Source organism: Cygnus atratus, chromosome 30 (genome assembly GCF_013377495.2).
Source record: "Cygnus atratus isolate AKBS03 ecotype Queensland, Australia chromosome 30, CAtr_DNAZoo_HiC_assembly, whole genome shotgun sequence".
NCBI lineage: Eukaryota > Metazoa > Chordata > Aves > Anseriformes > Anatidae > Cygnus > Cygnus atratus.
The window spans coordinates 312,753-337,541 of record NC_066391.1 but is presented as its reverse complement, the minus strand read 5'-3'; the positions used below and the strand labels follow the sequence as shown (position 1 = coordinate 337,541).

Below are 24,789 nucleotides of genomic sequence, written 5' to 3'. Positions count from 1 at the left end.
GCAAGGTCGGGGCTTGCCCCAACGGGACCGGGAGGACCGGGGCGGGTGCGCGCCGCCGCCGCCGGGATTTCGTTGCCGTTCGTTTACCGGGACGCGGAGAACGCCGGGGGCCGACGGGACCCCCCCGGGGCTGGGGGGGGGCTTTGGGCTCGGTCCCCCCCGGCCGGTCCTAACGCTGCTCTCCGCCCGCAGCCGCCGGGATGAAGACGGAGGAGGCTCCGTCCTGCCTGCAGCAGGCGACGCCGGTTCTGGGCTTCGGTGAGTGCCGGGGGCGGCGGGGAACGAGCAGAGCCCGGCCCCAACCCTCCCGTCCCGTCCCGTCCCGTCCCGTCCCGTCCCGTCCTGTCCCCCCCCCCCTCCCGCTGTCCCCGCTCCTCCGTCCCTACCGGCTCCGGTCCCGGTGCTCCGGGAACGGGAGCGGCCCCGGGCTCAGCCCGGTTTTGCGGTTTGATGCTTTGGAGGCAGCCCAAGCCCCGGTAAAGCTGCGAAATGTCCCCCTCGTCCCCCTTCCCCTGCGACCCCAAAACAGCTCCGGGGGGCCGGTGCTGTCCTTACGGTGCTCGGTGACTCCAGCGAGGCACCGAGCACGGGATGGACGGGGACAGCCCCAGCATCCGACCCTTCCTTGCCTGCCCCGACCCCAAAAAAAAGCCCCTTCGCCTCCTCCGAGCCCCGCTCCCCCCCCATTTCCTCGCTGATTTTTACGCACAACCCAGCTGCGCACCCACACCCTGCATGGGGTTTGCCGCTCCCCAACGGAGCGAGGCCGGATCCGGCCACCCCAGCAGGGCCTGGCTGGGGGGGCGGGGGGGCACAATTTAGACCGAGGCACCCGAGAGCTGTCCCCCTGGGCACGCCGATGCCTTCGCCCCTTCTCGCAGAGCTGCGGCAGGGTGGGTGGAAATTGCTCTTCGTTAGCACAGCGGCTGGGCCAAACTGTTGCATTTCTACGGCCGCTTGTAAAAGGCTGAAGTCTTTGGGGCAGCAAAGGGCAGAATCTCCTCCGCTTTCGGTTCCCGCTGGGGAATGGGAGCAGCCGGCGTTCTCCCGGGACTTTTCACATCCCCTCTGCCCCCCGAGCTCGACACCGCTCACGTTGTGCTAAGGGCATCGTTCGCGTTCGTGTCCTTGCACCGAGCGAGGCTCTGGTGGGAATCACAGCCTGGCAGAGCTGCGCTGCTGTCCCTGCCCCTGCATCCCGACCCTTCCTCCCCCCAGCCTCAATCCCCAGCAGCCTCCTTGCCCACCCCCTCCGCTCCCAAGTTTTCTGCCTCTCCCTTTCACAGCGATCCTCCTTTTGCTATGAAACGGTCCCCAGCTGTTTAAATATCCACCCTGGGCTAATTCGGCGTGAAACGATTCCCTGCTTTTTCCCCCCAAATTAAAGAGGAGTTCGGGGTTGTCGGCCACACACCGTAACCCACTGGAGGTTTGGTCCCTTGGGATGCAAGAAGGGTGAAAATGTTTGACTGCAGGAGTTGCTAGTGGAGGAAAAAGGGGGAGCTGGACGGAGGTGGGATGAGCACCCACAGTCCCACCGTGCCGGTGCTGCAACCATCACAGCCCTCCTCGTGGCCCCGGTGCCGGCGTGCTGCTGCTCCGGCACGGCACACCTTCATTTGTCACCTTCCTGAGCTCAAATCCCCATTTCCACCCCCGAGCTGCTTGCAGGGGCTGCAGCGAGGACAGATCCGTGCCTCTGCCCTTGAGGAGTGAGTTTTGGGCTTGCTGCAGCACCAAGAGCCCCGACACCGGCTCTGGCCCCAGCCTTTCAGGGTGGCTGCAAGAAGCATAAGCTTTCAGGATCTGTTCCCCTCCCACGGGAGCTGCTGTCCCATTTCCAAGCCCCAGCACTCGATTAAGAAGCTGCGCTGAGCCCGGGAGCCGCGAGGGGCTTGGGCAAGCAGCTGAAGTCAGCTGGGATGGGATGCCAGTGGTGCAGGACCCCATGAAACGTGGCAGAAGCTGCTGTTGCCCAACACACCCCCATTTTTAGAGGTGCTTGTGGGTGTAGCAAACCCAAATTACTCAAATTTACTTCCTGCCGACATTTCCTCCTGCCTTGGTGTAATGGCAGCAGTGCCCAAAATGCAAAGAGGATCACCTGCCTTTACCCAAATTTCCCAGAGCCACCCTCGCATTTGCTGCGGTTTCAGCTGATTTCAGGACGTTGTGGCTTCTCCGTCTCTGGCTGCGGCTAAACTTGGGCAGAGCGAGCACTCAGAAAGCTTCCTGCGTGCAGACACTTTCTGCCCACCCGCATTTTGTCCCTCCAGCAGCCCTGCCTGCTCCATGCCCCCTCCGCACCCGGGGCACACAATTCCAGCTCGCCGATGCCCACGAAGCTGGAAAGCCAGCTGCCGAGGGGCTGGGTCAGGGCTCCTCCGTGTGTCCCAGCCAGGTTTTGGTGCAAATCTCTCTTTGGGCAGAGACCAGCACAACCCCTCTCCACTCCTCGCCCCGGAGCAGTGACCTGCATCTGGTCCTGCTGCTCGCCAAGGGCTCGAGTCCTCCGAGCCCCCCGCTCTTCCGAGACCTTGCTTCCCCTCGGCAGCTTCGTCCCCGTGAAGCCACCGTCCCCCCCCCAGCCCCGCTGGGGCAGGTGTTCCCAGGCTGGGGAGGGAGAGGACGGTGATAAGCTCTCGTAAAAGCCAAGGAGCTTGGCACCGCGCAGGCTGTGCGCATCGGAGGGGGCGTCTCTGCCTGGCTCAGCCTGCAGCCCAGATCCAGCGCAGCAGATAGCGCATTTATTGCTCACTCCTCTACCTTGAAGCTATCATGACGAAGCCTTTGAAGAGCAGCCATAGATTTGCATGTTGATAAAGCTGAGGGGAAAAAAAAATTCCCAAATCTCTGCAGCCCTTCCTCTTTTAAGCAGCTTAGCACCGAGCGTAGGGTGAAAGTGGGCAAAATTCACCTCCGGGGCTGTGCCCTGGCCTGGGTCAAGGTTTGCAGCCCCACCACCTCCTGCGTGGATCTGCTCCACGTTGGCTCCCCGGTTCCCATTGTGCGTGTTCCCCATGTCCAGCTCGTGCGACGCCAAGAGCACAATTCCCCTGGAAGTCACCGCACAGAAACCCTTTCCTCTGCTTTCGCAGGAGCAGCTTTGCTGCTGCTTTCGCAGGGCCAACTTCTGCCTTCATTTTCAAGGCTGAGCTCCATGCCGAGCCTCCCTTCTCGCCCTCCTGTGCGTGCTCAGCCGCTGACACCAACATCACGTGGTGCTTTTTTAAAAAAAACAAAAAACAAAAAAAAAAACAACACCCAAACCAGTAGATAATCGTGCAAGCAAACAGTTGTGCAAGGCTAAGCGTCACCCCCTCCCAAAAGACACGGAACATGCGTCCCGGGGCAGAGCCCAGCTCCTTCTCACGCCGCCTTCTCCTCGCCGCCCAGGTTCCGACCCCAAGATGCGGGAGGTGTGCGCCGGCTGCGACACCCCCATCTCCGACCGCTTCCTCCTGCGCGTCAACGAGCGCTCCTGGCACGAAGGCTGCGTGAAATGCGCCGTCTGCCTGCAGCCCCTCTCCGGCACCTGCTACTGCCGCAACCGGCAGCTCTACTGCAAGCACGACTACGAGAAGTAAGTGATTTTTTTTTTTTGGCCGGGCTCGGTGCTGACCGTCTCCATCCCAGGCGGGGAGGGAGCAGGTGCAAAGTGGGGTCCTGGAAGCGTGGCCACTGGTGGCACGCAGGGCGGTGAGCAGCAGGTGAGGTGAGCAGGGGCACGGAGGCGTGCTGCCTCAATTTTCCGCCACGACGTTGGGATCGAACGCTCTCCTCGGCTGCTGGGATGGAAGGAGGGAGGCTGAGCCTTAGAGACACGCGGTCCCGGATGGATGCTTTGCGTCCTGGTGATGGGGCAGGAGCCGGACCCCGCTCCTTGGTGCAGAGGAGCCCGTCCCAAAGGATGCGCCGTGGGGCTGTGCCGGTTTTCTTGCTGTTGCTCGGCTCTGCTCGTGGTGGCAGCCCTGGCCCTTCAGCAGGGCGGCCACCACCAAGTTCTCCTTCGGAACAACTTGCCAGGGCTTCCAAGAGTAGAAGAACTTCTGCCTTTCTCTGCTTGTTGTTTCGTTTTAATGGTGTGGATCAAATGAGGTGTTAAAGTGCGAATCTGGAGGTGCAGCATGGAAGCAGGCACCCCAACATTAACCCGTGGCAGGATCAGCTTCCCTCTACTGCTGGGCTCTGCCTTGTGTGTTGGATAAAACACAGCCAGTGCTGCGTGTGGGATTATTTGGAAAAAAATCTGGTTTTTAGATTGATTTCGTCAGCAGGGGCAAAAGCTAGAGTGGGATGGTGGAGGTCGTGCTTTGTCATGAGAGTGTGTAAGCAGAAATGAGAGAAAGGGGGCCGCGGGCAGGGTGGCATCTCTGCAGTTAGCGAGTCAGGGCATCCGTCTTGCGCGTGTTTCCAAGCAAACCGTATTTATCCCCAGCTCAGCCTTGTCTGCAAAACTCAAAGATACGAGCACGGGTGTAATTTTTGGGGTGTCTGGTGTTGGCCAGGGAGGTGGGGGAGACGCAGCGGTGGCAGGCCGCACGGACACCCCAGGGCATTGCTGGGTTGCTGGAGTTTGGCAGCATCCTCTAAAGGCTTTTCTGACCGGCCCGATCTTATCTCCTCCGTGCTTCATCAGAGGGCGCAGCCTCCTCCCCGCCAGTGACGCAGGCGCTTGGCAGTGATGGGGATGGCAATAAAAACACCAGGGCTTGCCCGCTTCCCTGGGGTGGCTGGGAGAGCTGGGCAGGCACGAGGAGGCTTCTCCCTCACCCTTCAGCCACAAAGGGTGGGCACCAAGGGCTACTTCGGTCTGAGCGGGATGGGCCTCTGCCAGGTCTCTGCTTTGGCCAGGAGGAGCCGGTGGCCAGAGGGGATTTGGTGGCTGCGGTTGTGTGTAATCAGACACAAATGTGTTGGCAAAACCCATCTGCGCAGAGCCCCTCATCCCTCCGAGGAGCTGGGTGCCTGATTTGTGATGGGATTTCCATGGGGTATCGTGGAAACCCCAGCCTCCACGCTGCTTTTGGCCAGAAAGGGAGGCTGTGCGTCCTCAGGACAGCATGGCCGTGCCATTTCCCCTCGCCCTGCGCTGAATTTGACCACGCTGCCGCTGCTCGGTGCTGGACCCGGTCTGCTCCGTCTCGCTGCAGCGCTTGAAGGACCTCAGCCTGATTTGCAAAGACGCCTTTAGGGTCTGCAAGTCCTGAAAGTCGGTCCTCCGGGTGCTTCCGATGGCGTCCGCTCAGCACCTTTGCGCTCCCAGCATGGGAATTTCCAGGGAGGCAAACTCTCAGTCCTGCTGTTTGGAAATCCGCTCCCCCCAGAGTCCGCATTCTTGGCCTTGACTCTCCAAAAGTTCCCGGGTTTGGCCAGCGATTAATCCCAGGCTGCAGGACCCAGCGTCGCCCTGGGGCCGCGGTGCAGACCGTGGCTGCAGCAGGGTGACCTGGAGGGGAGACCCATCTGGCATTTATTCCCCCTCATGCGAGCTGCGCAATAAGAGGAAAATGCTTTAATGGCGAGATAAGCCAGCAGCTGCAGCTGAACGTGGGGGAAGGAACGGGCTGTTGATCTAGAGATGAAATGTTAAGCCCGAAGATGGATGTTGTTCTGCAGTCCCTATCATATAAAACCACAATCTGAAGGCTTTTGGGAAGCTTTCCTCTTCCCCTCTCGCCTGGGGCCCCGCCAGCTCTCCTGCGCTTTGCTCAGGCACCTGCCCTGTAAATCCCGCTCCGGGCAGCTCGCGTAAATGCTATCAAACAGCAACGGCTCGGGACGGGCCGGGGGGGAGGAAGGAAAATACTCCTGAAGGATGATAGAGTGGCTGCAACGGCCCCGTCCCGGGCGCCTTGTTTACTTTGAAGTTTGTTTTGTGGAATGACAGGCAACGCGGGGGCTGCCGGGGAGCTGTCGGGAGGGATCTGAACCGCGGCCGCGTGCTGGCAGCCGTCCCCCTCTCCTCCACGCTCTCCTCTTGCCCATGTGGAGATGATTTCGCTCGTCCTCGCTGGAGATACGGGGTGAACTCGGCTCGAACCTGGCTTGCCGGCTCCCCATCGCCGCGCTGCCGCCACGTGATTGAACGCGGGCTCCGTGTGCCCTTGTGCTCCCCGTCTTTGCGTGAATCCCCGCGGCTTCTCCAGCTGGATGCTAAGGGATGAGGAGGGGGCCAGCGGCACAATCCGTCCGTCGGCCCCCCACGGGTGCCTTTGGGTTGTCAGCATCCTGGCCGGGCATCACGCAGAGCCCAAGATGACCTCGAGCCCACCCTAAGCAGCCTTTTCCCCACCTATTGCTGTGCTCGGAGATCATATCCACAGCCAAAAAAGTGGTGGTTTTTTTCTGAAAGCTCCCCCAATGAGCACCCGAGTGGGGCACGGGCAGCCCCGCTCGGTCAGATCCTGAACCAAGAGCAGCAGCGGTTCGCTTCGCCTTTTGAAGCCTCAGACACCCCTGAGCAGCGGGTAGGGATGGCCAGAGGCAGGGAGCCTTGCAAAAACGGTCTGAGAGCAGCAGGCTGGGCGCACACCTCCAAAATAGTGATGTAGGTGCACTGCAGGGACACCCGGCATCGTCCTGCTGTGTCCCATAGCGCAGGGTGGCATCCAGCACCGATACTGGCATCCAGCACCGACCTGGTGCCAAATTTTGGCCAATTTTCTGGATGGAGCAGGTTGGGAGAAGTCCAGCAGCCAGGGTGGGAGGTGAGAAATGGGAGACGGGGAGGCAAAGGTGGCAGCGAGCTGCCTTGTTCCGTCGGGGAGGGGGGGACCCAGGCTGCAAATCCAGGCTGGCATGTGGAGGGGGGGCAGAGAGGACCCAGAGGCAGCTCTGCTGAGCGGGCTGGGTCATGCTTAAAACCCTGCGGGAGGGCTCCCCCCAAGCATGGATCCCCTGGGGAGGAGACGCCGGGACAGGGCTTTGAGAGCAGAATGAGCCCAGGCGCTGTCTGCAAACCGCACACATTCCAGGCGCGGGAGTCAGGCCCTAAAAATGATGAAATTGGTGTTGAAAGCAGAAGGATTCGGGATTTTTTTTTTATTATTTTTTTTTGGCTTTTGAGCATAAAAACTTTGCCTTGTTTGGGACGTTTGGTTACAGCCAGCTCAGAAATTATCAGCGCACTTCCTAGGCCCGAGGAATTTCAAAAATGATGCTTGAGATGCGCCTGAAATGCCAGAACCTGACGAGCGGGGACTCAAGGACAAAACGTGATGGATTGCAAGAGCTGCTGACAGGCGCTGCTCTCGGGAAAGGGCTTCTGGCTGCCCCCTGCTTGGCCCAGCTCTGCTTTGCGGAGCGTTGAAGCTCCCAAAGGTGCTGATTTTCCCCCAAAGGCTGCGGGCAGGGACGCCAGCCCCGCTCGGCCACATCCAGCTTCTCCATCCGCAGAGCGCCGGGGTCCCCCCGTGTCTCTTCCTGTCCCCCGCCGCCCATGGGGCAGGTAACGAGATGTGACAGAGCTCCGAGAAGTGAGCAAATAAACGAGATAATGAGCACTGCGACAAGGCAGTGATGAATGGGGGCCGCCTGCCCAGCGAGCGGACCCTGCGGGTGCCTCTGCAAGAACAACGGGAGGTGAAGGAGGAGGAAAGGGAACGTCCCGCAGCTCCTTCCAGCCCCCCTGGGCAAGGAGTGAGGATGGTGCGAGGTGCACCTGATGTTTCAAGCCCCCTTTCTGCTCCCAAGCAGCCTGTGCTGGTCGCAGATGGTTGCCACTGTCCCCTTTGCGCCAGTGCTTGGGGTCTGCAGCAAGCGTGGAGCTGGGGTGGAAGGAGCTGGGATGGAAGGAGCTGGGACGGAAGGAGATGGGAAGGAGCTGGGAAGAAGCTGGGAAGGAAGGAGCTGGGAAGGAAGGAGCTGGGAAGGAAGGAGCTGGGATTGAAGGAGATGGGAAGGAAGGAGATGGGAAGGAGCTGGGAAGGAGCTGGGATGGAAGGAGCTGGGATGGAAGGAGCTGGGAAGGAGCTGGGAAGAAGATGGGAAGGAAGGAGCTGGGAAGGAAGGAGCTGGGATTGAAGGAGATGGGAAGGAAGGAGATGGGAAGGAGCTGGGAAGGAGCTGGGATGGAAGGAGCTGGGAAGGAAGGGGCTGGGATGGAAGGAACTGGGATGGAAGGAGCTGGGAAGGAGCTGGGAAGAAGCTGGGAAGGAGCTGGACACATAATTTGCAGCCTTACGTCCATGGTTTATGTGGAGCAAAGCAGGTCCCCAAAGCTTAGGGCACGGCCAAACCATGGGCTCACCGCGATCTTTTCCCCGTCCCAAGCCTTCCCTCTCTCCTCGTCGGGTGGGTGGCTGAGCCCCGTCTCCCACCGAGAGCATCATGATTAATGACGTTAATTACACAAAGCTATTCCTACCCCAGTTCTCACTGTTCCTCGCCTTGGTTTGTTCACAGGGCCCAGGAAATTAAACACTAACTCTATAATCACCGCAAAATGAAAGAAATATGCAGATGCGCCTTGAGCATGATTAAGAAACCAGCCACCACGTGCTGTCTGTTCCCCATCGCTGTTGGATTGTTTTTCTAATGGGGGAATACATAGGGGAGGAAGAGCTTTTATTTTTATTTTTTTCTTGTGCCACACATTATTTTTCTAGTTTAATTAAATGTAATTTACTCTGATAGATTTCTCTCTCTTTTGGCCTGTATTTTCCTTCCTTGCTTTGTGTCCCATGGCTTTGAGCCTCCCTTAGACCCACGTCACCAAATTCCACGCCATGAGTGGGCACAGCTTTCTTACCCACCAGCTGACCATGGTTCGATAGCAGCTAGGCCTGCCTCTAAAATCGTTTGCTTTCTCTTGTGCCTGGTGAGGAAAAGGAAAATATGAACCCCAAAGGACTTGGAAATCAAAGTAAACTACCACAGGTCAAGGTAACAGCCCCCTGCAGCAGAGAATACAGATGTAAATTAACAATCAAGTGCTTGCAAATGCTTTGGATACTTGGTGCTTCCAGGATTAGTGATTTCTCCGGGATTAGTGCTTCCAGAAGTGGTGGAGAGAGTGGCAAGGGGATCGGTGGCAGTTTAGGGAGGATGTGCGAGCAGGTAAAAGGTTTGCACCAAGGTGCAGAGCCCACGGCTGGTGAGATTGCAAGGGCTGAAGGGGAGGTGGTTTACGGAAAGATCGCTTGTGGTTAGCCCTGAAGTGCTCAGGCAGTTGGACTTGGTGGTCTTTGTAGGTCCCTTCAAGTGAAATATTCTATCCCCTTCCCTTCCCTTCCCTTCCCTTCCCTTCCCTTCCCTTCCCTTCCCTTCCCTTCCCTTCCCTTCCCTTCCCTTCCCTTCCCTTCCCTTCCCTTCCCTTCCCTTCCCTTCCCTTCCCTTCCCTTCCCTTCCCTTCCCTTCCCTTCCCTTCCCTTCCCTTCCCTTCCCTTCCCTTCCCTCTGCTGCTGTCCCCATATTTCCACAGTTCTCCCACTTCCAAGCGTGGCCAGCACTGGAAGGGCAGCGCTTGCAATCCTTCATCCCATTTCTTCATCCTCTCTTTCCTTCCTCGAGGAGTCCACGTGGAAGCAGGTGATGGGGGCAGCGGGGAGCCCCCCGACCCATCCTGCCCAGGCTCTGCTCATGGCAGGTCCCCACCTCCCCCGGCTGCCCCCTCGTCTAAAATGCTGAGCCAGGCATCGCCGTCACAAACTCCTCACGGGTGTTTTAGCAGATTTGTTTTATTTTTTTAGCAGTATTTTCCTGTGTTCTGCTTTCCAGCCCTGCGTCCCTCTCGCTGCTTCTGCCCACGGGTCATCTTGGGGTCCGGGGAGCTCCACGCCCCCCGCATGGCCAGCACGGCGCTGGGAACGTGGCTCCTTCTTTCCTCGTGGCCCCTTCTTTCCTCGTGGTTCCTTCTTTCCTCGTGGCCCCTGCTTTCCTCGCGGCTGCCCAAAGCGAATTACAACCCAGAGCCATCGAGCGCTTCCTCCTTCCTTTCCCCCGCCCCCTTAATGCAATTAGGCTTCCATGTGGCTAATTGCAGCTTACCCTAACTATCTCGGCAGCAGCTCCGCACCTCTGCCTGTTCCCACGCCGTCGGGATCGTGCTGATGCAGCCGCGGTCAGCCCTGCAGAAGCCCTGTCCCGAGCCTCTTTCCCAATTCCTGTAAAATCAATGCACAACTTTAACCTCTTCTTACTTTTTTTTCCCACCACTTTGAACTTGCCTTCTCTTCCCTCCTGCCCCCGTATCACAGGCTGGGGGAAATCTCCCTCCGGTGTTTCTCGAGCTAAAGGCTGGGTTCCTGTTACGGGACGGCTTTGACTGTTTAAAAAAAAAATCTCTTTTAGACGCCTGATACGAGCTGCACTATGTTTAACTCACATCTGCTGCTTAAGGGCATCCCCACAGAGGGGCTCGGAAGCTGACCGCGCTGGCTTGGTGTGCTCTCTGTCACAGACCACTCATTAAGGCAATTTTCCTTCGAAAATCTTTCCTAAGGTGGCTGCTAGCAGACGCGCACCTTCTCCATTCTCCGTCCTTAACACGGTGCTGAAATATTTTGGGGCCGTGGTCATGCCGGGTGGGCATTTGCATCATTTCCAAAACGAGTCCTGTTTTAAAGGACTTTAAGGGGGCATTGATCCCTTTGCTGCGGGGATCTCCGTTCCTCCTGACCCGCGCAGGGAACCGCAGCACAGGGAGCCTGTGGGACGTGCAAAAACCCCGGCAGGGCACGGTCACATCCGAGCACCCTCGATGGCACCGGAGGCGTTTTGCTGGAGGCGGTGCGGTGAAGCTCGGTGTCACCCACGGTGGCCCGGCCAGGGACGCGCGTCCTGGTGCTGCTGCTGGCTGCCGAGCCTCCCCCCGTGCTGCCGCACGTCCCCTTCCTCACTTAAAACGGAGAGGAGAGGGAGAGAGCCCGGAGTTTAATTTAAATCACATCTCCCCAGCTTGTTCTTTTCTCAATCAATATTGCTTTTTACATCATATCTAATCTCTTCTTTTTTTTCTTTTTTTTTTTTTCTCCCCTCTTCCCCCTCCAAAGTAAAATTTAATTAAATAATTCTAATGAATGTTTAATGATGTTCTTTTGTCATTATTAAATCTGTAATAAAAGTGTCGGCAGCCCTTCTGCCTCCCCTCCCCAGCTCCCCCCGTTAATGCCCCCCCCCTCCCCTCCCCGGCACACACTGTCCTGCTGTCTCCCCCCACCCTTGCCTGCCCCCCTCGCGCTGTGACAACGCTCGCATTCAGACCTGCAAACAGGAAATGAGAAAAGGAGAAACAGGATATTGAGCCGGGATACTATCGGGGTGGGTAATATCACCCCTAGCTACTAGCGCAGGAGCCCTTCTCCTGCCGGGCATACTAATGGAGCTGCCCGCCGCCCTGCAATAAGGCAGGACAAAATCAATAGGAATTGATAACTCCGGCGTCGAGCCCGCGTAGCCGGGGCGAGCTCTCGGGTCGTGTCTCGTTGGCTGGAGAGGGGGGAGCGGGAGAGGGAGAGGAGCCTCCTCGAGGGGGTGTCTCGCCACGCGGGGCTTTGCACCATCCGTCAGAGGTGCGGCGCCCATTTTTTGGAGCTTCTTCAGAGCTCGGTGAGAAGCAGGAGCCAGGCTGAGTATGAATGTCAAGCTCTACACTTGGAAGAGGAGCTGATTGCCTAAGGGAGAGGAAAGCACCCTTCCTGGGCATGCAGGCAGGGGGCTGGGCTCACCTCTTCTGTGCTGCAGCAGCATCGGGCTCTGCTCTGTTCCTTAGACAGCTGGCAGAACATCACCAAGTGATAAAAATACGCACCAAGTGATAAAAATATGCACCAAGTGATAAAAATATGCACCAAGTGCAAGGCCCCACCAGAGCTTCCGAGCTGCAGCAGCAGCTTTAAACGAGCTACAGGAAAATAAACGCTGCGCCTGAGCTCTGTGCATCCGGCAGCCCCCTCTGCCTGCCCCTGGTCAGCCCAAGATGTGACCCCCACGATCTGCATTAAAAAAAAAGCATTAAAGCGTGCTCCAGATGACACAAAAGCAAAGCTGCAGCCTAGTGCCAGCGCAGCCCAGGTGTGCAGAGATTCAGCGGCTGCATCCCACCTTCCCACAGCTCAGAGATGGCCTGGTAGGGGATCCAAGCCGGGAAGGAACCTTTTTGCCGCAGCATGGCAGAGGTGAGGGCGATCACAGAAGCTCGGGAGTGGCCAAATCCCCCGCACACATCATCCAGAGCATCCCCAGCTTCACAGGGCGCTCACAGGGCAGCTTGGATGCCCGGCAGGGCGTTAGGGGCAGGAGGCAGCAGCTCCAGGCACCGTCCCGCTGCCGTCCCTCTCTCCTGGACCCGTTTTCAAGGTGTGGTCCTACCCTGCTCCTCTCACCATGGGGTGCCTGCATGGAGATGGGTTTTGCAGGCAGAACTCAATTTGGGGACCAGTTTTCCTTGCCATCGAGCTGTGCCCGTGGGGAGCACCCGTGGGGTGCGGAGGGAGGTTTTCCTTCGCCTTTCCCATTGCCTTCCCCCGCCACCTCCCCTTCACCTGGCAGAGCCACCGCAACGCAACCCTCCCCGGCGGTCCTCGGAGGGGGGGGAAAAAAAATAATAAAAGAAGAAACACGCATTTTTTGTTAGCATTCAGCAGTGATATGACAGGCGCCCTATGAATTCTGGGAGATTTTAATAAAGAAGACAGGCCTGTGAAATTTAATAAAAGAGTTCATCAGATTATATGGTGATGGCTCGGTGCCACCGTGCTGGCAGTAATATCCTCGCAGTGGGGGGGTTAACCCCTTGAGGGACAGAGCAGCAGCACAGTATTAAATCTTTCAGTAGCATTTCACTCGTGTCACTTTAATATTTATGAATCTCTCCGGCTTTGGGAACCTCTTTGGTGTTGTTTTGCTTTTTGTTTTGTTTTGTTTTGTTTTGTTTTGCTTTGCTTCTGGTTCGGATCTTTTTCCCGCATCGGTTTCCATCTCTGGCATGAACAGAACCAAGCCCCGGGAGCAGGGCTCCTAACACCTCTTGGCTCCTGGATGGATGCTGGGTGCACTCACGGGGTCGGGACAAGCCAGACCACACTTGTGAGATGCTGAGGCTTGGTTGCTTTTCATAACCAACATCCCCAAATCCTTCTATTCTCCATGGCCGTGGTGTTGCCCTCATCCTTCCAAGTTGTGTTCCCAGTGATGGATGGCGAGGGTCAGGTTGGAGCGTGCCTTGCACAATTCTGTGCACAAAGTGCCCTTCTCGGGGTAAATCTACTCACCTAGCCCACAAAGAGCTTTGGAGGGAGCCGAGAGCAGCTTGTTGTCCCCCAGTTTCCTCCCTCTCTCTGACCCAAACGTTGCTGCAAGAAGCCAGAGATTCAGCACGAGGAAATTTTTCCCCACCGTGCCCCAGTGCCACTCTTTATGGCCGAGCCAGGGGACATGGCTGGTGCAGGAGGGAATGAAAGAGCAGATTGTGCTGTCATTGCCTCCTTGTTTCCCCTGTGTGTCCCCGTCCCCGTCACGCCCCTAGCCCCCAGCCCCAGCCCGAAATCTGGCCTGCGGCTTTGCGAGCTCCACTTCAATATTTCAGCCAGCTACAATGGATTTTGCAGCTCAGTGTTAAGTAAACAGACCTTGCTTAAGCCTGGACTGCTTCATTTTGACTAAACCCTAACTAAATAAGCTAGTTTCATGAAGCACAGGCCTCCCAGCTTATTCCTTGCTTCATTAACACCTTTTAATCCCACCGATGCAATCGTATGCGCTCCAAATTACCCTTCCCAGGCCTGGGTCAGCATCTCCTGTGCTGCTGCTGCAGGTCAGAGGCTCTCATCCTGAACTGCAACGGGGATGCTCAGCGAGGATTAACAGACAGCCAGGCACTGGGGTGGTTTACCAGGACTGGAATCTGATAAACGCAGTCCATGAAATGTCTGAAAAGAGGTGGGAAGACCTCAGGGCAGTTTGCAGCTCCTTTGGCAATATGCAGGGGTGGACGCAGAGGATGCTTTGCTGTGATGCCTCTTGCCTGGGCTCAACGCTTAGAAACTTTACTGAACTTCCAAGGGAAAATGAACAACGTGCTGGTTTCTCCCAGCTGTTTTGCTGGTCTATGTTATTAAAAGAAAGGCAAATTAATGGTAAAGAAAGAGTGAGGACACTTGTTTGAAAGTGTCAGCAGAGCAAGGGAATTGAATAGTGGAAACAAACTGTTTTCCATAGCACATAACTCCTCGATACATGATGCTGAGCAAGATTTCAGCTTCAAAAAGGTGCTGGGCATTGCTCGAGTGCCCAGGCATGAAAGGAGCCATAGAGCAACAGTGCTGGGACTTCCAGACTGCAAATCGGTGTGCTGCTGCGTGTGCTCCTGCAGGCAGCGTTTGGGGTTTTCTGCAGCTGCGCCAGCCACGCAGCCCTGCTGCTGGTCCCCGAGAGCTCCCTGCAGAAACAGCGTGGGCAGCCGGTGAATTTGGCCTCCAGCAGCAAAGCTCCTAAGATGTGCTGTATCTTCATCATTGTTGGGTGACAGACATGCTGCCTCCGAGCCATGAAGCAGTACAGATGTGCTTGCCCTACATTGCGTGGTCGCTGCACGCTGCTCTTCTGCCCACACTGCTCTTCTTGCATCCAGCATCCACCAGCTTCAGGAGCTGGCTGCCAAAATCTGTCCCCAGAGCCCCAAGTCTCTCTCACGATGCTGACCTGTGAGCAGCCATGCAGCTTGCAATCCCCAAAGACATTCAGGCTTATAAACCCATCCGCCTCCCAGCTCCTGATGTTTTTTTCCATCAAGGTGAGCCTTTCCCCAGCGGGAAAATCCAATCCTATCTTTTGCAAAGGTAATTAATCTGAGGCAAGCAGGTAAGGATGTGGGATACGTGTCTGTATGCATAGTGTGAATGCTGTGCGCAGGCACGTGCCTCTGCTTGCTGGATGGTTTCTGAACATCCCCAGGAATAAAAATTGATAGCGTTATCACAGCTCCCGTAAGGAAATCTTATCAGACTCAGCTTCTTGAGGAAACGTGGGTGTTAAGGACATGGGAGTGTGGAGACCCAGCCAAAAAGTGGGGTCAGCAGGGGCATTTTAGGACAAACAGAGACACACGGACCGCGAGGCTGACAGTGCACAACGGTTCTCCCAGAAAACTGGATGCGGCGGCAGCGAGCTACGAGCCCTCGGAAGGGCTCCTGCTGCTGCTCCCTCTCCGTCAGCTCGCAGACATCCTGCTCGTGTCGCTGCTGCTCCTCAACGCGCTTTTCATTACGAAGCCAGGAACCCGCTTCGGTTTTGGACCATCCCTCGGCGTGGTTTCTCCAGGCAGCCGCTCCCAGACGTCGGGCAGCCGCGTTCGCCGCTCAGCCTCCCCAGCCTCCTCGGAACCCACTGCCAGCCACGGAGATGTGTTTTGTTCCTATGGCAACCTAAACAATATTACCTTGACTTAAACGGATTCAGGCAATATTAAAACCAGCCTCTTTAGGAATTCCTGGTGTTGGAGGGGCTGAGAATTTTAATTTTGTGTAATGCGAGCTGACACCGTGTTTATGAGCTGCTTGCTGAATGTTTTCTTCAATTAGTACAAAGCAGAGTGGATTTGTTTTCGGGGCTTAGCTGGGAGATGGAGTGTGCGAGCCTCGCAGTGCCAAAAGCATTATTGAGTTACGCTGCAGTAACGGCACTTCCCTCACCTGGTAGCTGCACAAAAAAACCGTTTTTGGGGAAATCTGGCACATGACAAGGTCTTCACATGAGGCTTGCTAACTGCCTGGTCCCGACAGCGGCAGGGGGAATGGGTTTGTTGCCTTGCAGGGGAATGGGTCTCCTTTCCCAGCCCCAGCTTCTGTACCTCCATCTCCTTGCTCTGCTCCACACATCCCACTGCGCCCAGGTTCAAAGCTTTCCTTTATTTGCTGTTTCTGGGCAATTTTCCGGGTGTTTTGCCCAAGCAACCAGCAATGTCACCGAGGGTGGAGATATGAAAGGCCCCAGGAGTGCTGGGCACCTAACTGGGTACAAATGATTGAGGAAACACAAGTGTGGATCCATACAGAGTTTTCAATCAGCGTCTTCCCAAACTGTCCCCTTCCTTGCTTGGAGGCAGGCCAAAATGTTGAAGTAAAGCTCTGGTTTGGTGGGCCTGTGGTCTTACCGCCTCCCTCTCTGGATTTGGGGCTCTTGGGCTGAACCTGGGCTCCCTACAGGAGAAAACCTCTGAAAAATTCATCGGGACCGGGTGGGAGCGTGGGGCCGGCTTGTCTCAAAGTCGAACGGTATGTCTGGCACAGCAGATTCAGCTACACAGCAGCATACAAAGAGGCAAGGCAGAGCTTTCGTTGGGGACAGCAGTTCTGAAAATCAGCACTCACTCCTAAACTGGTTGTTTGCAGGATAAGGGACAGGAACTTTGAAATAACCGTGTGATTTCCCACAACTGGCATAACAAATTATAAGTGGCTCTCAAGAAAATAAAGACATGACAAAGTCTAGCCACTGGGCACAGAATAAAGGCAGATTCAAGTTGGAAATAGGGGCTGAGGACGCGGTCAGCCCCTGGAGCCTCTGCCAGCGACGTGGGCAGATCCTTCTCCACTTGGAGCCCTCCACCTGCAGCTGGCTGGGTGCCACAGCCAGCGAGCAGGATCAAGGTGGGAACCCCTGGGTGAGAACACAGCAGGAAAGGGCTCTGGCTACACGATCGTTACGCTCCAGCCGGGCTTGAAGTCCAGGAACATTAATAACCGAATGGTTGGTCGCATGTCACTTGTTCCTGGCCGGTCCCAGAAAGCCATGATCACGGATTGGCTCTCTTGTTGGGTTGGGTTGGTGATTTTTTGTGTGTTGTTTTTTTTTTTTTTCTTTTCTTTTTTTTCCTTTTTACTATTTCACTTCTGCTGTAACAGAAGGATGTCGGTGTTAGGAAAGGGACAGGTTTGGACTCAGCCCAGATTTGGGCTGGGCTTGTGCCTGAAACACTCTCCCAGCTTGCTCCTTCCGTAAGACACTTGAGGTTATGGCTAAAAGGCTGCTCTTTACTCCCCACAATTCACCTCAAATTCAGTTATTATTTTTCAAGTGTGAATTAGAGAAAGACAAAGAGGAAAGGGAGAGAGGGAGAGGGAGAGGCAGGGCGAGGAACGTGCATGCAAACGCACTGACACAAAGGAGAGAGAAATCCCACACCATTCCAGTTGGAATGTCCCAGACACCGCAGCCGAAAGCCACTGCACAGCACAAATCCATGGTGGTATTTGGAAGGGATGAGCCCACCCCTGTAAGCCTCTTCATCCTGCTCCACAGAGTTTGCCAGGAGGATTAACCTAGTCTTGTTCTCAATCCCAGTTTATGAGTTCCCTGCTGGTGGGGAAGATCCTGTGTGTTTAAACAACAGCCTAATTAATCCCTATTTTATTACTTTCTCTTGTCAAGTGGCTAAATAGAAGCTGTCAGCCGGCAGCCACCGCCGCTCACATTTGTTTAGATCCCAAATTACTTCATCAGAACCATCTGCTCGGTGCGCGGGGCGCTCACAGTTGTTTATTCCTCTCTCTGGACACAGAGTGGGGCACAAACACCTCCCGGTGGGACTCCCCGCGCCAGGCTCTGCCAAGCCCTGGGGACTGTCCCGGAGGGGTCCGCAGAGGAAACCTGCCATGAACCTGGCGAAGCCAGGCAGCCAACAGCCCTAGAGAGGAAGAGGGGACACCCAGCTCTGTCCCGATGGGCCAGGCACGTTTGCACTCCTCCCTGGGGTTACAGGTGGTCAGGAAGCCCCTGAGAAGGACATTTTTTGCTGGATACGAGGCTCCACACACCCACCCGCTTCCTTCCTTGGCTTCCTGAGCCCCTCAGGGATGGAAGGAGTTGGGTGTTTTCACCCTGGAGAAGAGCAGGCTCGGGGGGGACCTCATCACGGTGTTCTGGTACTTAAAGGTGGATACGAAGTGGATGACAGCTCTCTCTCCACAAGGAGCCACGTGGAGAAGACACAGGGCAATGGGTACAAGCTGTACCAGGGCAGGCCTCATCTTAATGCAGGAAGGAAATGGTTTAAAGTAAGAGCAATCCCTGGAGGAACCTCCCCAGGGGTGTGGTGGAGTCCCCATCACTGGAGGATTTCAAGGTGCAGTTGGGCAGGGTGCTGGGTAATCTCATCCAGGCTCCCTTTTCCCACCAAAAGCTTGGACCTGGTGAGCTTTTGGGGTCCCTTGCAACCTGGGCTATTCTGTGGTTATGTGATTCTGCCCCGGCAGCCCCGTGCAAGTGCCTAACCCCAGGGCCTTCCTTGCAGGCTGTTCCAGACCAAGTGCAGCAGCTGCCTGAAGGCGATCGCCCCGTCCGAGCTCATCATGCGGGTGCTGGAGAACGTCTACCACGTCCACTGCTTCTACTGCTGCGAGTGCGAGCGGCGCCTGCAGCGGGGGGACGAGTTTGTGCTCAAGGAGGGGCAGCTGCTGTGCCGCAGCGACTACGAGAAGGAGAAGGAGATGCTGAGCGCTATCAGCCCCGCACCCACCGAGTCTGGTGAGGGGCTGGAGCAGTGCCGAGGGTGGGGAGCGGGGCAGGCAGGGTGGGCTTGTGGGGTATGGTGGTATTTGGGAGGGGTGAGCTCATCCCCGTGAGCCTCTTCGTCCCGCTGCCAGTCCCTAATTAACTCCGAGGAAGGCTCCAGAGGAGGAGGAGGAGGTGGGTGGAGGTTGTAGCGCCTTGTCCCCTCGGTGAGGGCAGAGGGGCAGCCCAGGGTGTACCTCGATCTATTTGGTGTGTCTGGAGAGGGTTGGTTGGGCTGATTTGAGACATTATGGGATGGAAGGTGCGGGGCCAGGCTGGTCCCTCAGCACCACTGCTTATTGACCGTGTCCCCGTGAGCCACAACTCAGCCCGTGAGCTCTCCTGGCTTCGTTCTGCATGTCTGGTCCAAATTGTTCCTCGTGAGGAGCAAAACTGACCGTTTCTCTGCATTCTTGCCCTGGGAGATGGCCTGGAAAGGCCACTCTCTGCTGAGCCACCGCTCCCGACCTTCCATTGCAGTGAAAAGCGAGGACGAAGATGGCAGCCACTCGCACGGCAAGGGCGGCGAGGAGAGCAAAGACCACAAGCGCTCCAAGCGCCCGCGCACTATCCTCACCACGCAGCAGCGGCGGGCCTTCAAGGCTTCCTTCGAGGTTTCCTCAAAGCCTTGCAGGAAGGTATAACGGGGCCGTTACACGATCGCAGGCTTGGACCCTTTTAAGCGTAATTAATTTCTGATTCAGCTCTCCGCCCCTTCGTTTTGCGGACAGGTGAGGGAGACCCTGGCAGCTGAGACGGGCCTGACCGTGCGGGTGGTGCAGGTCTGGTTCCAGAACCAAAGAGCCAAGGTGAGCAACGGTCCCTGCCCCACAGCTGTGTTCCCAACACGGCTGGGATATCACACACTCATCCAATTCAGAGGAAACACAGAATAGCTTAGGAAAAGAGAAAATGGTCAGAACAGAACAGCTATGTGGGACCAAACCACGGGTCCACCTCGCTGTGTAACAGGGATCTAATAATAGCAAAAGCCTAGAGAGGAATGTAAGAAACCTATAGATGTTTGCAGAGCTTCAATGTTATCCTTTTTTTTTTTTTAATTATTCATTTGCTACTTGCTACTTTTTCCCCCTCACTGTGAGACTGGGAAGACTGGAAGGATTTCCCACTTCTTCCCTCTAGAAGCTGCAGGGAAAACGTTTCCAGCGCTGCAGAATGTACAGGGTGAAAGCAGAACCTGCCTTTGCAGCAAACCTAAGTCCTTTGCTTTTTAAATTGTGCGTGGCATCTCCCGCAAAGATCCTACAGCCTTTCCTGCCAGCCCCGCTGCTCACAGGGCTTGTCTTGGCCGGGTGTAGAGGATGTTGACTGCAGAGGAGTCGCCCCGAGCAGCCTGGCAGAGATATACTATGGCAATGCTCGGTGGCAACGAAAGGCAGGTGGCAGTCATATGCGGCCTCTCCCCCGGCTCAGAGCCTCAAATCTGGGGTCTCGGTCTCCTTGCAGATGAAGAAGATCGCTCGCAGGCAGCAGCAGCAGCAGCAGCAACAGCAAGAGCAAGACCAGCTGGGCAACCCTCGCCTGGGGAGCGGGAGGGGGACCGGCCGCAACAGCAGGCAGAGCAACGATGACAGTGAAGGTGAGGAGCTGGGGGGCACGCCAACAGCGCTGGGGGCTGCAGGCTGGGGCGGGGGGATCGGCTCGAACAGATCGGAGAGGGAATACACACGGGGATTAGCAGAGAGCAGGCAGGTTGTCGCTGAGTTGGTGTGCAAGTTGTCGGTGACCACAAAGGTGGAATGATGCTGGGTAATGCTCGGCGGGACTCAGGGGTACTCACGATGCAGCACGCCTGTCCTCTTCTTGGGAAGAGGATCCTTTTTACAACATTGCATGGATGTTTATAACCTTGCATCCATGTTGCGTGGATGCCCTGAGCCTCGTATAGTGCTGACCCCAACTGGGACTGCCACACACCGCTGCAGCAACGTGAATAACGTTCCTGCACCTGTGCTGCGCGCCCCTTCTCCAACCCATCCCACTGCTTGTGTCTTTAGACGGTGCAAGCGTTCACGGCCTGGACGGGCTGATGGTTCCCTATCCTCGCATCCCCCAGCAGCAGCTGCTGCCCCTGGATCAGAACGGCTACAGCGCAGACTTGTACAGACAAGGGCTCACACCGCCCCAGCTGCCAGGAGACCATCTGCACCCCTACGGTAGGAGAGCGCCGGGGAGCTTGCACCGAAGCCGTGTCCCTGCACCAAAGCTGCCCAAGCCATGAATCCAACCCTGCCAATGGTCCACGGGACTTGGACGTAGCTCAGAGCCTTTCTCAGAGGAAGTTTGGCGAGGCCACAGCCTCGGGCTGAGGTCTGCTGGAGGCTGGGGAGTGAGCCTGGGGTCTTCTCTCCAATGAGGGATGTTTGGGTGAGGGAGGGAAGAGCCGTGCCCAGTGCTGGTCCCGGCGTGGGGTCCCCTCGCGCTCACAGTGGTTTGTCTTTGTGATACAGCCACACACCAGCTCCCCCCATGGAATGTGCCCGTGCCACGTCCCCACTTATTTCCCTCTCCTTCCTCTTCCAGACTCAGAAGGAGTTTTCCACGACATGGACAGCGACAGCATCAGCCACCTGGGAGACTGCCTGCTGTCCACAGCTGAGGCCAACCTCCTCCAGGCCCGTGTGGGCAATCCCATCGACCGACTCTACTCCATGCAGAGCTCCTACTTCACCTCCTGACCATAGAAAAGCTCCCGGCTCTTCGCGAGGATCTCGGGTGGATGCTGCTCCAAATTCAGAAGTGGGGGTGAGGGAGGAGAAACCAGACTGAGACCGTCGGAGACATTCCTTGAGCACTGCACAGCGGAGGAGGCAGCTGGGTCCGCCACACACACGAGCACTAACCCGCAGGGACCTTTCACAGCCTGAAGGACTTTGGATTGCCTCTCTCCTTTTTTTTCTAGCCACGAGTAGATCAATGGTATGATGTTGTTTAGCTGTACCTTTAGCAGTTTGTCCAGTGTTTAAGCTTTTGAGCATTATGTCCTTCAAACAAAGACTGGCCAAGCTAACCAGGGTGGCCCCCAGAAGTAGCAGGTGCCCTTCGCACACAAACTCTGTTTATTTAAGTCCTGGTTGCAGCTGAGCTGCCCGCCGGGCTGTTTTGCTTCATTTCCCAGCCTATGGGACAAGGTTAATTTTCAACATCAAAAGCCAAGGTCCTGAGGCATCTCTAAGGGATGCCACTGCTGCTTCGGAGATTCTCTTCGTGGCTGTCGATCAGTTGGCACGGTACGGTTTTTTAATGGTTGACATTTCAGAAATGCACGACAGCCTGGCTCCGGAATGAAACGGCTGTGCTCGGGTATCTGCTTCAAGAAACAGCAGTATTCATGCTCTGTCATGCTCAAGGATGCCAAGAGAAGTGTAACACATCCACAGCGAGCTTTCTATTGCCTTTACATCTGTCTTTCTTTCTCTAAAGGGGCACTTCTACTCCCTTTATGGGCGGAACAAAGACTATCTTCTGTTTGTTTCCTTTTTAAAATAGCAAAGTGAAACGGTTTTACTCTAAAAATATTCCTGCTAGAAAGCCCCTTCTCTATAGTAGGATTTCCCACTCTGGCTCCTCTTTCAGGCATCCTAACACCCCGCTTCCTTCCAACAAGTGACGGGAGAAAGAAATCGCGTTGCATTATCTCATTTACCTCCAGCAGGCTACATCTGGATTATGCTTTGAGGACAGCCCAGCGGTGACAGCAGGACTCAACCAAGAGAAAAGCATGTCTCTGCTGTGGATAGCGAGCAGAAATCCATTTTCTCCCATTTTTTTCTCATGAAAGAATCCATTTCTTTCATCACGATGCCCTCCCGCATGAGGCAGGCAAGAGTTACGAGAAGCCGACAGGTGCCGATGTGAATATCCACAAAAACTAAAATGGGCAAGAAAGAGAGAGCAGAGACTGGGAGCCTGAATTATTACCAAAGGGAAATCCTTCAGTCTCCTGCCCAGGACCCAAGTCCGGGATTTGGTTCTTTGTACTTGTGAAGGACAGCCAGTATTCCTAGAAAGGTCAGGTTTCCCCAAGAGCATGCCAGCTGAAGGGACAAGGGCCTTCAGAACTTCAAACTGTCTGTTTGAACAGTGACTAACTGGCAGACAACTCCAGAAGGAAATGACGACTTCTTTTCACATCTCGATCTCCAGGGTTGTGAGCCTAGAAATGCAACCTGAGAACCTGGCTGGCTGCTGTTTCTGTATGCGGTGTTTTACTTCTATGCCTCCACAGGCTTGCCGGTCTGATTGTAAAGGTGTGTATCCTCTCAAATAAGAAAAAAAAAAAAAAAAAAAAAAAGGAAAAAAAATGGCTAATTATTGTTGTCTGTGGTTATGGAGGAAGATACCCAGGAACTATATAATCCTGGCTTTGGGGATGAAAGGAGATGCAGTCCTGATGCATTTTGCTTCTTATCAGGAATTTTTCACCTTCTCAAGACTACTTATAGAGAATGGACATAAAGATGCTGTGTAACAGAACCGCAGCCCTATAAAGCTCACTCCACCATTGCTTCACCTTTAATAAAGCTGTGTGAATGTGACACGTCCCGTTGTGTTTGCAGTGCCAGATTCTGTAGCTGGACTCTCCTTTGCTCTCACCATCAGCCTGTGTACATAGTTTACAGACACTTTGGCATTTCTTTTCAGGAGGGAAGGGGGAGCCTTTTGCAGAAACAGACGTTTCTGACGTATGTTTGCCCACAAAGACAAGTTCTAGGCCCAGCTACTGCAGTTGGTTGGCTTCCACCTTTGTTGTGTGGTCATCCACCCGTAAGAAATGAAACTGAAAAACTCCTGAAGCTGTACGTTTCTTTTTGCACAAAGACGGTCTCAGCTTAGATTAAGTTTTAAGAGAATGTTACGGTGAACTCTGTGCAAATTGGTGTTTCTCCCGGACGCTGGAGCCAGCTTCACCCACTGAAACCCTCCCTTCTCTTCATTGTGATCTAGTGCTGTGATGTGCCGATGTTTTTTTGCATGTACATTTGAAAATAAAAAGCAAACCGTAAGTGGAAACCTGAAGCTTGCCTCAGCACAGTCAGACAACCTGCATGCACAGGCAGCCCCAGTGAAGGCTGGCCTGGACTCCTCGGATGGCCCAGCCCTTCCCTTCCCCAGGAGCGAGGTATCCTGGAGCAGCTGAGGAACTCGTGCTGGCAGCTCTCCACCTCCCCAAGCAGCCAGCTCAACAGCAGGAGTCCCAGGCAGCTGCTAGAATCCCAAGGCGAATAAATAAATACGGTGAGCTGCTGTGAGGAGCTGTGCTAGACCCGGAGCTGCTGAGAAAAGGAGTCTGATGGTGACGAGAGATCAAGTGCAAAAGCCACTTCAGAGTTACATCCTATAGAAACGACCAGCTGTTAGCGTGCAGGTGCTCTCCAGGTCTGGATTCTGCCTGAAAGGAGCAGAGGGAAAGCAGAAAGGTGGGCACCAGAGCCACAGCTGATGCTGTCCGTGCCTGGGGAGCTAACGGGCTTGCCAAGCGAGTCCTGACGCCTCTCCTGGCATCAGTCCGAAGGACAGGGCTGCTTTTAGCATCACCAGCATGGCCAGGTGTCCGAGTTCGGTGATCGCAGGTGAACCTGCTCTCTCTTGCAGCTCTTGTGTCTCCATTCTTGCAGACACAAGGGGCCGGGGGAGGCACGGAGAGGAGCGGCAGCAAGCACCAACCCTGACAAAGGGGAAGAGGCAGAGGCAGCTTTGTGACCATCGCCCACCGTGGCGCAGAAGGGATCTGACCCTTCTGCACCTCGGGGATAACAGCGTGCATCCCAAAGCTCCTGTGGACGTCAGGGAGCTAAGTCTCATGGCTATCACGGGACCTGGAAGTAATTCCAAGAAAAGGCTCCAGCCACTCGTTGGCAGAGCGAAAAACAGAGCCACCTGCACCCAAGCTTTCCGGCTTTCCCTTTTGCTCAGCATTTTCGGAAGATTTGCTCTCCTCACACAGGGAGACGCAGGCCCTCGGCTGCGAGATGCCAACGCAGGAGGGTCGGGGAATGCCCACAGCATGCTGAAACACCCGGACGTCCTCTCTTTTCTCTCCAGAGAGAATAAAGGTGAATGCAAGCGAATCAGGGTGACCACCGGATGAAAAACGTTCCCCCTCTGCCCATCCAATTCCCCTCGTGCTTGCAAGGGACTCAAAAACCAACTGGACAACAGCCAAGCAAAGCAAACGTGTGTGTGGATGGAATGTGGCTCTGCACAGCTCCCTGCCCTCGGCTGCTGCCCATTTCAGCCCTGGCCCTGCCAGCAGCACTAAATCTCTCCCGGTGA

At 55.7% G+C, this 24,789-nt stretch overlaps 1 protein-coding gene across 1 annotated transcript; it reads left to right on the top strand.

Moving 5' to 3' along the window:
- The first annotated feature begins 200 nt into the window (after positions 1 to 200).
- On the top strand, positions 201 to 21,191 carry LOC118261059 (LIM homeobox transcription factor 1-alpha-like). The gene is made up of 8 exons (XM_035571700.2): positions 201 to 258; positions 3,397 to 3,583; positions 18,233 to 18,465; positions 18,973 to 19,130; positions 19,224 to 19,301; positions 19,960 to 20,092; positions 20,511 to 20,669; positions 21,037 to 21,191. The coding sequence occupies exons 1-8, from the start codon at positions 201 to 203 to the stop codon at positions 21,189 to 21,191; spliced, it is 1,161 nt and encodes a 386-aa protein (XP_035427593.2).
- Positions 21,192 to 24,789: the final 3,598 nt, after the last annotated feature.

Excerpts from the sequence above, each read along its gene's own strand:
- LOC118261059 (XM_035571700.2), top strand. The coding sequence starts at position 201 with ATGAAGACGGAGGAGGCTCCGTCCTGCCTGCAGCAGGCGACGCCGGTT. Across the intron at positions 19,302-19,959 it reads TCCAGAACCAAAGAGCCAAG|ATGAAGAAGATCGCTCGCAG; the intron begins GTGAGCAACGGT and ends GTCTCCTTGCAG. Across the intron at positions 20,093-20,510 it reads GAGCAACGATGACAGTGAAG|ACGGTGCAAGCGTTCACGGC; the intron begins GTGAGGAGCTGG and ends TTGTGTCTTTAG.